Source organism: Paramormyrops kingsleyae, chromosome 18, assembly GCF_048594095.1.
Source record: "Paramormyrops kingsleyae isolate MSU_618 chromosome 18, PKINGS_0.4, whole genome shotgun sequence".
In the NCBI taxonomy this organism is placed as follows: Eukaryota; Metazoa; Chordata; class Actinopteri; order Osteoglossiformes; family Mormyridae; genus Paramormyrops; species Paramormyrops kingsleyae.
The window spans coordinates 26,549,025-26,564,150 of NC_132814.1; the positions used below are offsets into that span (position 1 = coordinate 26,549,025).

At 43.1% G+C, this 15,126-nt stretch overlaps 1 protein-coding gene across 3 annotated transcripts in view; it reads left to right on the forward strand.

Annotated features, from left to right (window-relative positions):
• The window catches only part of LOC111835545 (arginine-glutamic acid dipeptide repeats protein), a 143,818-nt gene that overhangs the window by 83,767 nt on the left and 44,925 nt on the right, over positions 1 to 15,126 (forward strand). For all 3 annotated transcript variants that reach the window (XM_023795993.2, XM_023795991.2, XM_023795992.2), the window contains exon 3: positions 2,108 to 2,178. In XM_023795993.2, the coding sequence (XP_023651761.2) occupies positions 2,108 to 2,178 (71 nt within the window). The remainder of the gene's footprint in view (positions 1 to 2,107; positions 2,179 to 15,126) is intronic.

Genomic DNA, 15,126 nt, shown 5'->3' on the forward strand with positions numbered 1-15,126 from the left:
TTATTTGCAGATTTTTGTCCAATTCCTAATGCAGCTGATCTGTGGAAAAAATCCATAAATACGAGGTGCAGGCGTGATATATATCGTTATTGGGATGAGACGACTTATATCGGGATATGAGATTTTGGTCATATCGCACAGCCCTACTCCTGATATAATGGGTAGATATCATTTGGAGATGTGTGTTTTTCATTGGGCAACAACGATGTGTAGCAAGAATCCCCTTAGTAGAGCTCCCTCGTTCACTGCTGTTTCAATATAGCGTGCTTTTGCTAATGCTTGGTAAAATGTGGATTTCCTGGAATGGTTCAGCTCCAGTAATTAACCATAGTACTGAGCTTTAGTGTGCTTAGTACAAAATACACATGTTCAGTTATTGAATACAGTAGTGTGTATCATTTGAAAAGTAGAGCAGATGTTATGGAAATAATATCCTGCTACCAAGAATTCCTTTGTGACCAAAAAAAGTGAACAATAGGCCCTTAGTGGCCTCATCATGGAGATGTCATAAGCCCCCTCATTTAACGTGTTTAGCACACTTTCCTTTGCTCTGTGTTCTAGGAACGTATCCTGAGCATTAAGAGCGACCTTAACACTGAAATGGCAAGGGAGACTTACAACTCAAAAATAAATTACAGCCAGTACAAATGGTTTGTTTTGGTAGCTCCGCAGGTCATTAAAGCTCATTTTTTCCTCGGTAGAAGAATCCCCTTACCCACGTCAGCTGTGCTGTTGTCACCTCATTCAGAGTCTCGTTTATTCTGTCATCCTCGTGTCTCCCCCTGTGAGAAGCCATATCGCCCCCCCTCCCGTCTAATGAGTAGGCCAGATTAGGAGTGGATATTTTCATTTGCTCTTCCTCGTAAACAGCTCCCCATGCTAACCCATCTGCCTCTTGGTGGATCACTTTCACATGCATTGCTGCTCTGCCTCTAAATAGCTCTGTTTCGTTCACTTCCTCACAAAGGAGAGTCTGTAGAACGAATAAATGAACATGTATAACAAGTGAAACTGTTTGTAGGAGCCTGTGCTGCGTTTTATGGCCACTAGTGCTTTATGTAGCAGCACGTTCTGGTTGAATTGGTTGTGAATTCCCCAGGCAATGTGTGACAGGCCCATGTTCAGAGTGGGTGTGGGCCCAGCCACTAACTGCACTGCCCCCCAGGAAGAGCTGCTGGGGTGGAATGTCTCCTTGATAAGGGGGTGGGCTAAGCATATCAGCAGAGTAACTGTGATAACTACAGTGGGCCAAGTTGAATATAACCCTCTGCCATCTAAAACCCCTAAGTAGCTGGATTCAGGATGTTATATATTAATAAATTTTGTCTTTTTGTCTGTAATACAAGTAGGTTGTTCCCAGAAGCTGAAATGCAGTCGGTTACACGCGTGTGGCGGTGTTTGTATGGCCGTGTGATGCATGGATATCCCCCCCACCATGCTTCTCCTCATGAACATACTCATTCTGTCACTTTGTTCAGGGTTTAATTCTATGTGATGAGACTCCAGGCCTCTGCTGACCTTGTTATAGATCAGGCAGGTTCAGCTTGGATAGAAAGCCGGCTCTCATAGCCCTGCCCTGCTGGTTTCTGTGTGCTTATCCCTCTCCAGTCCTGGCTTGAAGGTAAAGGTCCACAACCCTGCTGTACCAGCAGTCAGTTTGATTTAGTGAGAGCTGCAGGCTGCTTTTGCCTCATTTGGATTCAGTGCAGCAGGGCTGGAAGACGACAGTGGAAAGGTTGTGACATTTGGCTGCATTAGCGGGGGGGAAGGGGGGGATTTACACTGATCAAGTGGATGAGTACATTTGGAATATATTACATCACTACTGTGCTAAAATGTCTCTGTGCTTGGATAAGCCTGTGTAAATGATATGCCTTCACTCCCATGAAAGTGCATTAGAAAAGGCAAAGATTAATGATAATGCATGCATGTTTAGCATTGGAGAAAAGATTATAGCTTTTCTGTTAATAGACTGGCATCAGTCAGGTGGACCATCAAACCCTAAGTTCTTTGCATTCATATACAGCTGGGTTTTAAGGCATTGGGGCAATTTGTTGCCCATAACTCCTGTTCTAATACCTTTGCTGTCACTTCTCTCTCCTCCCAGACTGTGTGTATATAGAGAGCCGAAGGCCCAACGTTCCCTACTTCATCTGTAGCATTCAGGACTTCAAGCTGGTGAGTGTTTCCTTCTGCCTGCCCGTATCCCACAGCCCCTGCGTGGGCAGGATGCTGTCGCTCTCGCTGCAGCCTCAGCCCCAGCCCCCACCGCTCCTGCTGCTCGTCTGTGTTGTTAAAAGGGGGATCAAACAGCCTTTCATGTGTGATAATTGACCACATTTGTGTGCGACTTGCAAAAAAACCGCTTGGGAGAAACAAATCGCACACCTCCGAACCTAACAGCTTGCCTAAATAAACCTGTTTGTCAGGCATCACTTTGTCAGGAGTGACCTTCATGTAATACCAGAATCACTAGGTATCCTAAATAAAATCTGACAAATTTAAAATGGACCAAATCAATCAGATTTCTTTAGGTACTAAGCACAACCCCCTCAGGCTGGCTAATGGTCTTCAAAGCACAAATCATTTTCCCATCGCAGATTCTGATGCCACTGACAACTACCCGCCCATGATCCATGAAACGACTAGATTTCTTCTGTTAAAATTTTGATTTTACAAACGAGCACAGTGGGGAAAATTACCCAGCAAATGTGTAGAACACCTGGATCATTTCTGTTTCCACAACATACATGTATGATTGAAGAAATAATGTGTAAATATATAATGCTCACAAAAGGCAATCAAGATTTTTAAAGGGATGAAAAATGCTGGATATCAGAAGGGGACTGAACAGAGACAGTGAGGGGTCACAGTAGTTTATAACACTGACAGAGTAATGTCTGTGTGTATGTGTGTAAGACACAGTAACCCACTAAAAATGAGTGTCAGATTTCAGTCATGAATAAATAAAGAGCTGAGAATATAACATTGACCCAAATGAGAGGGTAATGCATGTCATTACCATGAGGAACGGCCCTGCAGATTAGAACGCCTGGCACAGGCCGATTGCTGTGAAGAATGACCTGTGCGTGTGCGTGTTTACACGTGCATGCACGCACGCACGCACGCTTGTTCCTTTGCCTTGCTAAGTGTTTTGAGCAGGCTGGTTAGAGCAGCTTGTAACAGTTGATTCACTACGGCAGGTTGACCTGCTGACTCAGTGGTGCTGGGGCACATTGTGCTTGTTGAAGTATGAGGAATATTGCCAAATTCCAGTCTCCAGCTGGCTTCTAACCTACGAACTTCTCACACCATTTTAATTAGGACTCGTGCCTTTCCACACAGCAGAGGAGGCTCTTGAGTTGATTTTTCTCCCACCCCCCCCCCCCCCCGTTAAATGTTTCCATGGCATGCTTCAAGGTGCAAACTATTCTGTGGACGTTTGAAAGTGCTGTTTTTTTATCCTAGAAATAATGAGAAGAATATAACATTTATTTTAGCTGCATTTTAGACTGTAGACCCTCATTCTCCCAGAAACTTTGAGGAAACAATTGCACATTGTGGTGCCAGATACTTTCTTAGAGTAACATGTGATATGTACATTTTACTGCAAGACTTGGTAATACATTACTTGAAGCTGTCAAGAGCATTATAATGCATTATTATGGTCGGTATAAGAATTTAATAAAGCATTACAGCATCTTCTGTTGACAGTCATAAGGCATTATAATGTTGATTGTAATACTTCATAAGCTCTAACGAAGCTCATCTATAATGCACTATAATGTTCGATATAAAAATTAAGGATGCTTTGTACTGCAATATGACAATATCTATAGTGCATTATAGATAAGCACTTCAAAAAGCATTTGTAATGTGTAATAAACATGGCTATTATGTGTTATCCCTTATAAATATTTATAACCATGTTTATAATGCTTTATGAATGCATTATAATGTGTTATGAATGTGTTCATAGATTCTTGTAGACATGTTACCCAAGACTTTTTAGATAAGTGACGTACAGCTGGCTAACTTGGGGCTGTATGTCATGCATATAATGCACGTGTCCCAGTTTAGCGTATTAGTATTAATTGGCCTGCTTCTTTGGCAGCTCCTTTTCCGCTTAGTGTTGTCAAGAGCACAGGGAGTAAACAGGACTGAGAGTGCTTATCCTTTGGTTTAGAGAATGCCTTTAATTTAGGGGCTCATGGAGAATCTCTTTGGATCATCATACACAATTTGGCACGACAGAATGAGCTGAGATATCTTGCTCTGCAGTAGTGATTAGACATGCTGCTGACGTGTCCCACCTTGACGAGGTCCCTGCTTGCTAGCCCCACATCCAGCCTGCTGATTTGCAGCAGGGTGCTTAACATCAAGCCTGAGGGGGAGGTCTGACTGACTCTGCAGTCATAAATACTGTAGAACATGCTGTTTCCAGGGAGCTGGTGTCCATGGTGATGATGTGCTTCCTGGCTCCAATCTGCAGTTTTACCTTTGATTGTCATTTAGCTTCATTAGCATCCACCTGATTCCTACTTCTATACCATGAAGTCCACTTGCTTTCTGATGAGTTGGAGTGTTTATAACCTTACTTGGGTAGACATTTTCCTCCACAGCAAGCTTTGAAATTCACAACTTTTAAGTTTTATTCATAAATATGTGGATATATTTCAGGTTCAGTACCTGTCTCAAGGTCCTCTTACGCCTGTATCAGTACTGTTCCTCCCTTAACTGCTACAGTACCTGCTGATATGCTGCTGAGCCCCATTGGGATGCCATCTCAGCACCATCATTTTTACTCTGAATAGCTGCCTTGGTCCTTGGGGGAGTCATCCCACTCAGCTCTAAATTGAATCCGCTTTAGAATGTGCTCTGTCTGCTGGTTACACAACATTTAGATGAACATATGGAAAGCACCTTTAACTGTGATCGATTGTCCTGTTCAGCTTCTGCTATATATATGTCTGACCCTGGAGGGTCGACACTAAATGTCAAAATGAGCTCTGCTGTTGCTCCTGATTTGTTCATTTCAAAAGTATAATCTTGTTAATGGGGCGATTAAGAGGGGGAAAATAGACAAAGAAATGCTTGGCAGGGGCATCACCTGAAATTAATTCTAGTCTTTTCCAGTTTTAGGAATCCCAGGTGACATTAAGATGAAAGTGTGTTAGTTCCTGTTTTTGCACAGACTCAGAAGGCAGAGTAAAGCTTCTTTTAAAGGAAGCAGATTTAATAAGACAAAAGCCAGACTTACCTAACACGCTGGCTTCTGTCTGCATAAAAATGCAAATGAATTGAGGGTAATTCCCTTCGACGGTTTGGGTGCTTATCCCAGGGCTTGAGAGCTTAGTTGGAGCCTTAATGAAAAAAAAATGATTTGATAAATTCTGAAGCGTATGTGTGTGACCATGTGAGTCGACACCGGAGCTCAGCCTGGCTGTTTGGATGTGGCGTCCTGGTGTCCTGCCGTCAGAGTGGCCGCTATATGTGTCTCTTAAACCCTTTCAAAACCACCTTCTCAGAAAATTCAATAGACTTTCTGGTTAATAATGCATTTCTGTGGCATGATTATATAGTATTATAAAATTGCAAAGGAAGGTACATTTATTGTTGCTCGATACTAAACAAAGGGTTATCCAGGGCTGCACCAAATTAGGGCTGTGAAACACCAACACTCCATAGTCACACAGGCAGGCTATAGGGCTGAAAATCTTATGGTGTTTGTTTCTAATAACAATACATTTAGTGTGTGCACGTTGCCCTTATCATTGTCTTCCCCTTCTCCTGTCTCAGATGTGCACACACTGATTGCATTATCTTAATTATCTTCACCCCCTTCCCCCACACAAACGTGACAGTGAAACTCCATTACCAGCTGACATTTATGAACTCATTTCCTGGACGGAGGGGCAGTGGACAGAGACCACAGGGCTAAAGTAACACATCAAATATCCCTGATCCCAGTCCTCAGGGAGTGCAGGTGTAGAGAGAATCGGACAGGTTCCTTGGAATTGTTTGTTGACATCATTTAGAGCATATGATGAGTACAGGCTGCTTACCCTTCACAGGTAAAATGACATGATAGGAGTAGCCAAGTAAATTGTCATAAATTCAAAAATGGGTTTGTGACGTGCCTTCAAGTAGGAGCTTCAACCCTCAGCTTCACCTCCTAGGTGATGCACCAGTATTTTTGCATTAATCCGAGATACTTTTCTTTTGGTTGTGCTTCTTTCTGTCATGGGGAAGGAGATGAGCCCTGTTTCAGTTGCACTAATCTTATTAATTAAGTAAAGGACCATTGTCTTGGTGTTTGGTGTGGCTGCTGCTGTCCCACTGGGAATATTTCATATTTGTACTGGACCTTTACAATAAGCGGCATATTGGCAAAAAGAAGGAGGAGCTGTTTGTATATGGTGCATGTTTCCCCAAATATGTCAGCTATCCCTGAAATGGGATTATCCAGCATGATTGATATTATTTTGTCAGATCAATATAGTTTTATGACCTTTTGTCAAATTATTCAATGAAATGTCTTCCCAGAATCAAGACATCATTGGGTATCATAAAGTCAGTTTCTCCTTTCTCTTCCTGCAGCCCCTGTGCATTACTGCTGTTTTTCCGCTTTTCTAATGGGTATCGCATGCTAGCCTGTGGACGTGATCTTCAGCTGACCACTGAACCAAGATGGCTCAAACCAGGCAGCTGTTCCTATCCCAGGAAATGTCTGCCTGGCAAAATATGCTAGATTGGCCTTTCTAGCATTTGCAGTATTTCCAACTATACTCATAAGTAAGATTTCATTGTTTTTATGTGGCTTGTGATTGAATGCTTAGGTTTAACTACTTCTGGTGTTTTAATCTTCCCAAAAACTCCAGCCACATTAGATATTTTGATTTTGCCTGATGTGTTATTTGTGAGTTATTTGCGTTTTATAAACAGATTCATACAGTCCCTTTTGGCTGCATTTCTGTATATATGCTTTGATTGCTTTTATTCTCAATATTAATTTCTTGCAGGATCTCCAGTCTAAAACATGCTGCTTATTCTGAAAGAAGAGCCAGCCTCTGTCTGCTTTGGGACCTCTGTGGTGTCCTCCAGTTCAGCATGACAGCTGTTTGTACAGCTTGCATTTAAGTGTTCGATTAAAAGGCAGTAATCTAACCACATCCCCAAGAGATTGTCTTACTGGCTGTTGTGTATTCTGCAGTTTATGTATTATTTTCATGAATGCAGGTTAAAATTCATGTGTTATACAATTATTGATACTGATACGAAGCAGGAAAATACTCATTTTTCATGATACTTGAGAAATTCTCTTTCTCTCTCTCATGCGCTAGACCAGGGTTATTCAAATCACGGTCCTCGAGGTCCGAGCACTGCTGGTTTTCCAGCCTTCTTTTACCTGTCAGTCAGGTGTGAAGCCTCTGACCAATCAGAATCAGTAATTATTAAACTACCTACCTGGGAGAACTGACAACAAGGCCTGGATTTGAAATCGAGGTCCAGATTTGAAGAACCCTGCGCTAGACATATGTGCTGTATACCTCTTGGCATTTTGTAAGTGGCAGAGCAGGTAGTGATGCAGTCTGGCCAAACACAGGGCTCAGTGACACACTGTTCAACTTTGTACTCTTTAGAAACCAGCACTTCCTTATTTGTGAAAGAACTTGTCTTGATAGCTATGAAATGGTTCTCTGTGTTAGCAATCTAGCTATTTTTTTTTTTGCCAAGGAATGCTGATTGGTATCATCAGAGCCCACAAAGTGGTCATGGACAGGCGAGTGGCTTTTCCCAACACCGTGTGTCTCTTACAAAGAGGCCATGACTGGGACAGGCGAGTGGCTTTTCCCAACACCGTGTGTCTCTTACAAAGAGGCCATGAGCTGCCTGACTGGGACAGGCGAGTGGCTTTTCCCAACACCGTGTGTCTCTTACAAAGAGGCCATGAGCTGCCTGACTGGGACAGGCGAGTGGCTTTTCCCAACACCGTGTGTCTCTTACAAAGAGGCCATGAGCTGCCTGATGAGGACAGGCGAGTGCAGCCCTACCTTCACTGTATTGCTCAGATTACCTAGCTGTGTGTCAGCAGAAATGCACTGTTCAAAGTAATCATGATCATGCTGTCAGTCTGTTGTAACAATGGGGATTTTTCCTAGAGCAGTAGTTTTGTTGTGTAGGAGGAGAGATTCACAGAGTGGTGGCAAACTTTCTTCCCAGTCGATAATAGACAAAGAGAAAATGCTACTACATGCAGTACTTGACAGAGGAAGCATCGGTGGCTTGTTAAAATTGACCTCAGGCCCTCTTTTATCCCCCCCCCCCCCCCCCCATTTGGCCCGCAGAGGCTTATCTAAGGATGGGGCGTGAGGGGAAATAGAACATTTACTAAAATGAGTAGATAATGGATGCAGGGCAACAACAGCAATGCTAAAATAAGTCGTTTTCATCTGACATCATTACACCTGCTGTGTCTGTCCCAGGAGACCCACTCTTACACCATGTTGGGCTGCTTGCTGTGGTAACTGATGTCAGGAATGAGTTTTCTGCTTTATCTAGAGTCACCTTCTCTATAACCATTATTGCACATTTAGCGATATCCAAGTCAAGCTGTAAAAGCAGATGCTGGTCAGCCCCCAGCTGAATGCACTGGATGTCTCTAAACGGCAGTCAGTGTAACGGCTTGCACCTCCGAAGAGGGTATTTCACTTCATAAACTGCCCAGCAGTGTCCCTGGGTAAAAAGTGCAAATGTATTGTCTGCTATAGGGATTATAATGGTCGGGTTCATTATGGTAGTGATGACTATGATGACAAGCTCCTTAGTAAAATAAGTGGAAAATGAAACCTCCCACATCTGCCTGCCTGCCTTCTCGAGTCTAAATGGGAGGGGTCACAGCAAGCTGAAAGGATCCACTCTGGGATCAACACTGACACATTGCCTCTTTTCTTTCGCATGAATGGATCTTTACTCTAGGTGTACGTGGGTGGCATTCTTCTGTTCACTAATGCGCCCCAGACATATCTGAGCACTTGCACTGCCAGCAGAGCTGCATGATGCGGGGCGTCTTATACTGTCCTCTTGTCATGCTCCTTTATCTGCTCTGAATGTAGTGCTTGGTACATGAAGCATTATTGTGGAATGAAATGAATCCAGGCAAGTAATGCTAATCCTTATGGCTGTGAAAAGCTTCACCTGTGGCACCAGCATTTGCACTGGGAGCATGAAGAAAAGGTGATGAGATTCTTGAGTGTGCCAGGTTCTGGTGCTGCCTGGGGCAATCAGCTGCTCTGCTTTGTGAGGGAAAGAGGAACGGAGAGCGAGAGAGAGAGGTTCTCATCCTCCTGCTAAAGTCTGTGTATGTTTGAAGCTCTGTGACTCTCTCACTGCATGTATGATTGTTCTCTTGGGTAAGACAGTAGCAGCCTGTTATTCTACAGCTTCTGTTGGCTGAAGCCTTATTTTGATCCCTGCTGTAATTCTTAGGTGTGGAATGGGTGTGACTCAGGCAATGAGATAATGTTTGTAGCGGAATGGGCCCTGCTCGTATTGCTCCAGTCATTGTTTTCTCAGGTATGTTCTAGGTCAAGCTGGCTGCTATTCATACGTCAGTTGAAACATATAGCCTTTGAACTGGTCTGGTCGCTTCTTGTCTGTGACCGAATTGAGTACTTTTGACTCCTTCATTCATTTATAGTTATTATAACACTGTTCTCTTTGCTGAGACCTAAATACATATCTATAGGCACTGCTATGTGGTTTGAGCTCATATTCCCACAGGCTGTGATTACCCTTGAGTAAGCCGTCCAGACTACACAGTACGGGGTCCAAATACTAACTGTCAACCCTCAACTGGGGTGGGGAGAGACCTCTACCCCCAGCCCAGTCCCAGTATGTTGCTGGCTAAAGCAGTTTGGAGGATCTGATTCTTTTTTCCTCCCTTTATCCGCTCAGAGCTAATTCAGCATCCAAAGCCTTTGTGTGTGTTCACTGCGTGCACATGTGTGTTCACCGCACGTGTCTGTTTTCACTGCATGTGCACACTGTGTCAAGTCCATGTGGGGGAATGATGTCATGGGTATCTGGTTTTTGTGTTCCTCATCTTACCTGAGTGTTATGCTTCTCCTACACTATGACAATAAACACACTCTCTCTGCAGTGGGTTCTGTTGGGAATGGGCTGTCTAGGTCATCCATCTGTGTGTCTGTTCTAACTTAAGCAGCCTAGCGCATGTAATCTGTGTAGCTAAGATTGTGATCAGTTGGAATGTGAGAGAATCCTTTAAGGATCTCATCTGTCTTCAGATTCCATAGTGAATACAATAGAATGATTGTGTGACTTGTTGTGGCACATCAGAAAGCTTTTTCTTATCTTGGCAGTTGACAAAAAATGATCCCACAAGTTTCATCATCATAGCTGTGACTCATGACCACCCCCCATCCTCAGTTGCCCCTCCTCCTCAAGTGAGGAAGAACAATCGGGCCCAAAATTTTTAAGGACAAAATGTTTAAACAAACACTGGTTTACCATCATTACTGTGTGCCTGGTTGTAAGCCTGCAAGAATCAGGATAGCCTAATGAGTTTTTGTTCCTATATAACTATCACTTGATTGCTTTTTCATAAAGAGCTTTGTATCTGTACATGATAAAATGCACAGTACTGAAAGGGAATACATGCCTGTTGGTGTTTCTGGGTTTGGCATTTACTTGACCTTCATCTGCTTGCCCCCTTCACTATTGTGAGGAGAACTGAGTGTGTGTGCTGTTTGCCCGTAACCTTGTTTAAGGCCCAGGGTGAAGGCCCAGCAGGAGGCACTTGTGGAGCTTTTCCACTGGCATACAGGAACCAAGTCTTACTGCAAAGAGAGACTAATTACAGGGCGATTCCAGCTCGCTTCGATTTTCCACTGCAGCAGTTTCGGCTCAGTAAATTCATTGATGGGTTTGGTGAGTGACAGTGGTACACTGTTATCTCGCTGCATTTCGACCAGTTAGGTGGTGGTGATACAGCCAACTCAGTCACGTTTTTGACCCTGCTAGTATGCAGGGTCATGTCAGCGTAGGTACGGCTCAGGTATGGCTTGGATAATTTACAATGGGAAAACTGCCAATTCGCGATACAGCTTTGGTACGGCTAATACTGGGGCCCTCTGGCTTGTCATCAATGGGTTTCCCAGTCAGGCTTCCTTCCCAAACAGTTCCACCTAATAGTACCACTTACACAGTACATACTCGTACTGTATACTGTTAATGCTGAAATGGGTAATCCCTTTGTAACTTCTACATGATTTTGAGTCACCTGTTTGGACATGCCTGTGTTTCACTCAGGAGGAAAACCAGCAAGTTCCAGTTTTGTCCCTCATCAAGGCTCAACTCCAGTTTTCTTTGCCCTTTAAATGGTGCACATTCAACCCTGGCTCTGTAGAAGAGCTGCTTTTGTGAGAGCTTCATCAGTTGGATTGACCCAAGCATTGTAATCCTGGGCAAAGTCTGCAACCATTCACAGGTGAAAAGCTGGGAAAAAACATGTTTCCTGTTAATGTGATTCAACAGTGGAGAGTGGAGTCTGATTTTGCTTAAGTCTCACTCAGGACCACTTATTGTGGCATTTGGAACAAACCTGGGCCAAATTTGTGTTTGTGTGAAAGCAGTCACGTGACCATTGGATGAGACTGCAGCCAGATCACCCAGCGTTAGAGAGATAATGGTGGGAGGGCACAGAGAGCAGCAACTTGGCTTTGTGTATTGTTTCCATAGCTTTAGGTAAGCAACATGATGATGGGTGGGTCTGTTCACCTCTTTGCACTAATATACTCAATATTGTTCTGCAGTCTGGGTAGGGCCGCACGATTAATCGCTTTTGAGTTAACCTTGATTCATACCACTATGCGATCTCATTCTCTGGCTGCACGATTAATCGCTTTTGAGTTAACCTTGATTCATACCACTATGCGATCTCATTCTCTGGCTGCACGATTAATCGCTTTTGAATCGCAACCTTGATTCATACCCCTATGCAAACTCATTCTCTGGATGCAGTTAATCGCTTTTAGATCATGACTTCGATCAATCTTTAATCTCTCTGCAGTCTCATTCTTACGTGACAATGATTTTGCTATTTGCTTGTTTGCATTGATCCATTGCATCAAACAAAGTGCTGCTTTTTTCCCCCCTCTAAGCGGTATCATCACATGGCAGACCTCCTAACATCACATCACATGTTATATGGAGCAGAGCATTTTAACTTTGTTTAGCATTTTTTGCATTTGGAAATGAGTTAAGTTTAATAACCAACAGCATCCTCTTTCTGTTCCACAAAATTTTGACCGATGTGTTGAAAAATATTTCGCCTGATATTGGGAGGTTGCTGGCGGGAAAACTTTTACAAACAATCGATTGTCGCATGTATCGTTTTTAAAGATGAATGTGTTCATGTGTACCAGTCATGTCCGTCCCTGATTATAAGCTGACAAAGTCCTTTGTTTACCAATATGAAAAAACTTCTTAAAGACAATGTGTAATGCCATATAAAAATAAAGATAGTAAATAATTAATCCATTCATCCATTTTCTGTACACAGTTGTCCTTTGTAGGATCACGGGGTTCCAGAACCTATCGCAGGGGCTTGTGGGGCATAGCAGGGAGTAACTCAGGATGAGGCACCAACCCGTCGCAGGGCACACTGGGCAGAAACCAGAGTACCTGGAGGAAACCCCACGGTGTGACTGAGAGGACAGAAATAGTGCAGGGGTGGAAACTCGAACCCGGTCCCAGAGATGTGAGGCAACAGTGCTAACCACTGTGCTGCTGCATAATAAAAAATATGTAATGATAATTTTAAAATGTGTGGTTTTAGTAGCGGGCCGGTCTGTAGGGTGTTGGACAGATAAATAGTGAGGGCTTTTCCCTCCACAATCTAGTGATAACTCTAAAAATTGTATTTCATATTTGCATAATGGCTTCTCCATCCATCCATCCATCCATCCTCTACCACTTGTCTGGGTCAGGTCACGGGGGGAGCAGTCTAAGCAGGGAAACCCCGACTTCTCTCTCTCTGGCCACTCCGGGGGAATCCCGAGACGTTCCCAGGCCAGTCGAGAGACAGTCTCTCCAGAGTGTCCTGGGTCTTCCCGAATGACCGAGCTTCTCACCCTATCTCTAAGGGAGAGCCCAGCCACCCTGCGGAGGAAACCCATTTCGGCTGCTTGTATTCGCGATCTCGTTCTTTCGGTCACTACCCACAGCTCGTGACCATAGGTGAGGGTAGGAACGTAGATCGACTGGTAAATCGAGAGCTCAGCTCCTTCTTCACCATGACAGACCGATGCAGCGCCCGCATCACTGCTGACGCCGCACCGATCCGCCTGTCGATCTCCCGCTCCATCCCTCCCTCAATCTTGAACAATACCCCGAGATACTTAAACTCCTCCACTTGGGGAAGGTCTTACAATGGCTTCTCTTTTGTTAATTACACTGAAGGGTGGAAAAAATTACTAATGGTAGCTTGAATTGGTTTGTTATGTATCACAAGCACCCATGTAAATGTGCTGCCTATCCACGCTGCTTCTGCTGGTATTGGTCTATAACCACAGTTTGAGGCTGAATATCTTTTTGTTGTGTTTATGTAATAGTACGATGACCTGCAGTGACATTTGACATTAATATGAAAAGCATAGCTGTATATTATTCCCTTAGCCTTGTATTATTATTGTTCTGTAGATGAAAAATTGTCCTGTGTATAACAAGACAGCTTTTCTGTATTGTCTGTAGGTGGTTTTTTATTTTATTTTTATATATATATATATATATAAATAATAGAAACAAAATAAATAAAGAATATATATATATTTTTCCTTTATTATCATTTATTTTGTTTCTATTTATTTATTTAGATTTTTCCATTTACTACATAAAACAGTAACAAAGCCAGGGATGAGGAGAGAGGGAGAAAGAAAAAGGAAAATTACCCAAGAAAACCAAATTCTTCCACAATTTTACAAGTTTTCACAGCTTTATTGTTTTTACACTTAACTAAAGTTGTGCCATATTGCTTAATTTCATTTTAAAAAAGGAAAGAGTTGGGTTTACATCTTAAAACTTTTTCCTTATGAATGTGGAATTTTCCGTATACAATAAATTGCTGGATTACATAAATAATGTCCATTCTTAACACCTCATTTTTAAGATAAATAAAAACGTCAAACATTTCAATTGTCACTTTCCTTCCAATTTTCCTGCTTTTTTTTTTATTATATTGCCTCCTGCTTTTATACAGTAGCCTGCTGCCTCATGATCCTGAGATAATGTAATTGGTCCCTGTTCCTCACCCTTTGCAGATTAAACAACTCTGCTGTGCTTGTCTTTGTCCTGCTGACTTAAAAACGGTCAGGTTTTTTTTTTGCCCAAAAATCACATTTCAACCCCTGCCATAGCGTAAGCTTATCCTGCTGAGCCGTGTGTGTGTGTGTGTTGAGTAATGCCAGACCTTTATAAAAGCAGCCGTATCGACTTTCAGACTAGCACACTGAAACCATGGAGGAAAACATGCCCCCCCCCCCCACCTCGCTCCGGATATCATAGGGCTTTAAGCTGCTGCTGGGTGTAACCAGCACATGGCTTCCAGATTCCTGCCTGTGCCAGTGACTCGCAGAAGCGCATGGTGTGATGTTCTGAGTCCAACTAGAATTGCTTCAATTTCTACTATCCTTGTGTATACATGTTGCTATACGTCCTCCATGTAAAATGCAGAAATGTACCAGAGTCCCCCCATAATGCGGACTCCCTTCTGAGGGTCCTGCTTCGTCCAGTGCCGTCTCTAATGGGCTGTAACTGCTTACATTCACCCTCCCTTTGTGCAATATCACTTCTCAGTAATTTGATTCAGTGCAATGATCTGCTCTGTGCAACATGCAAACATCATTATGAAATAATAAGGGAATTGTCATTTTGTCTTTTCAGTTGCTCAGTAAGGGGGTCAAAGGTTTCATGTTCTTTTATTCCATTGGGGAGTGGTGGTTGGTGGGCAGAAAGATACAATACACAGAAACTACTGGCTAAGTGTGTTTATGTTGGTGCTCTACAAATTGTGGCCTTTTTCCTTCTCCCTGGGGAAATATGCAAACT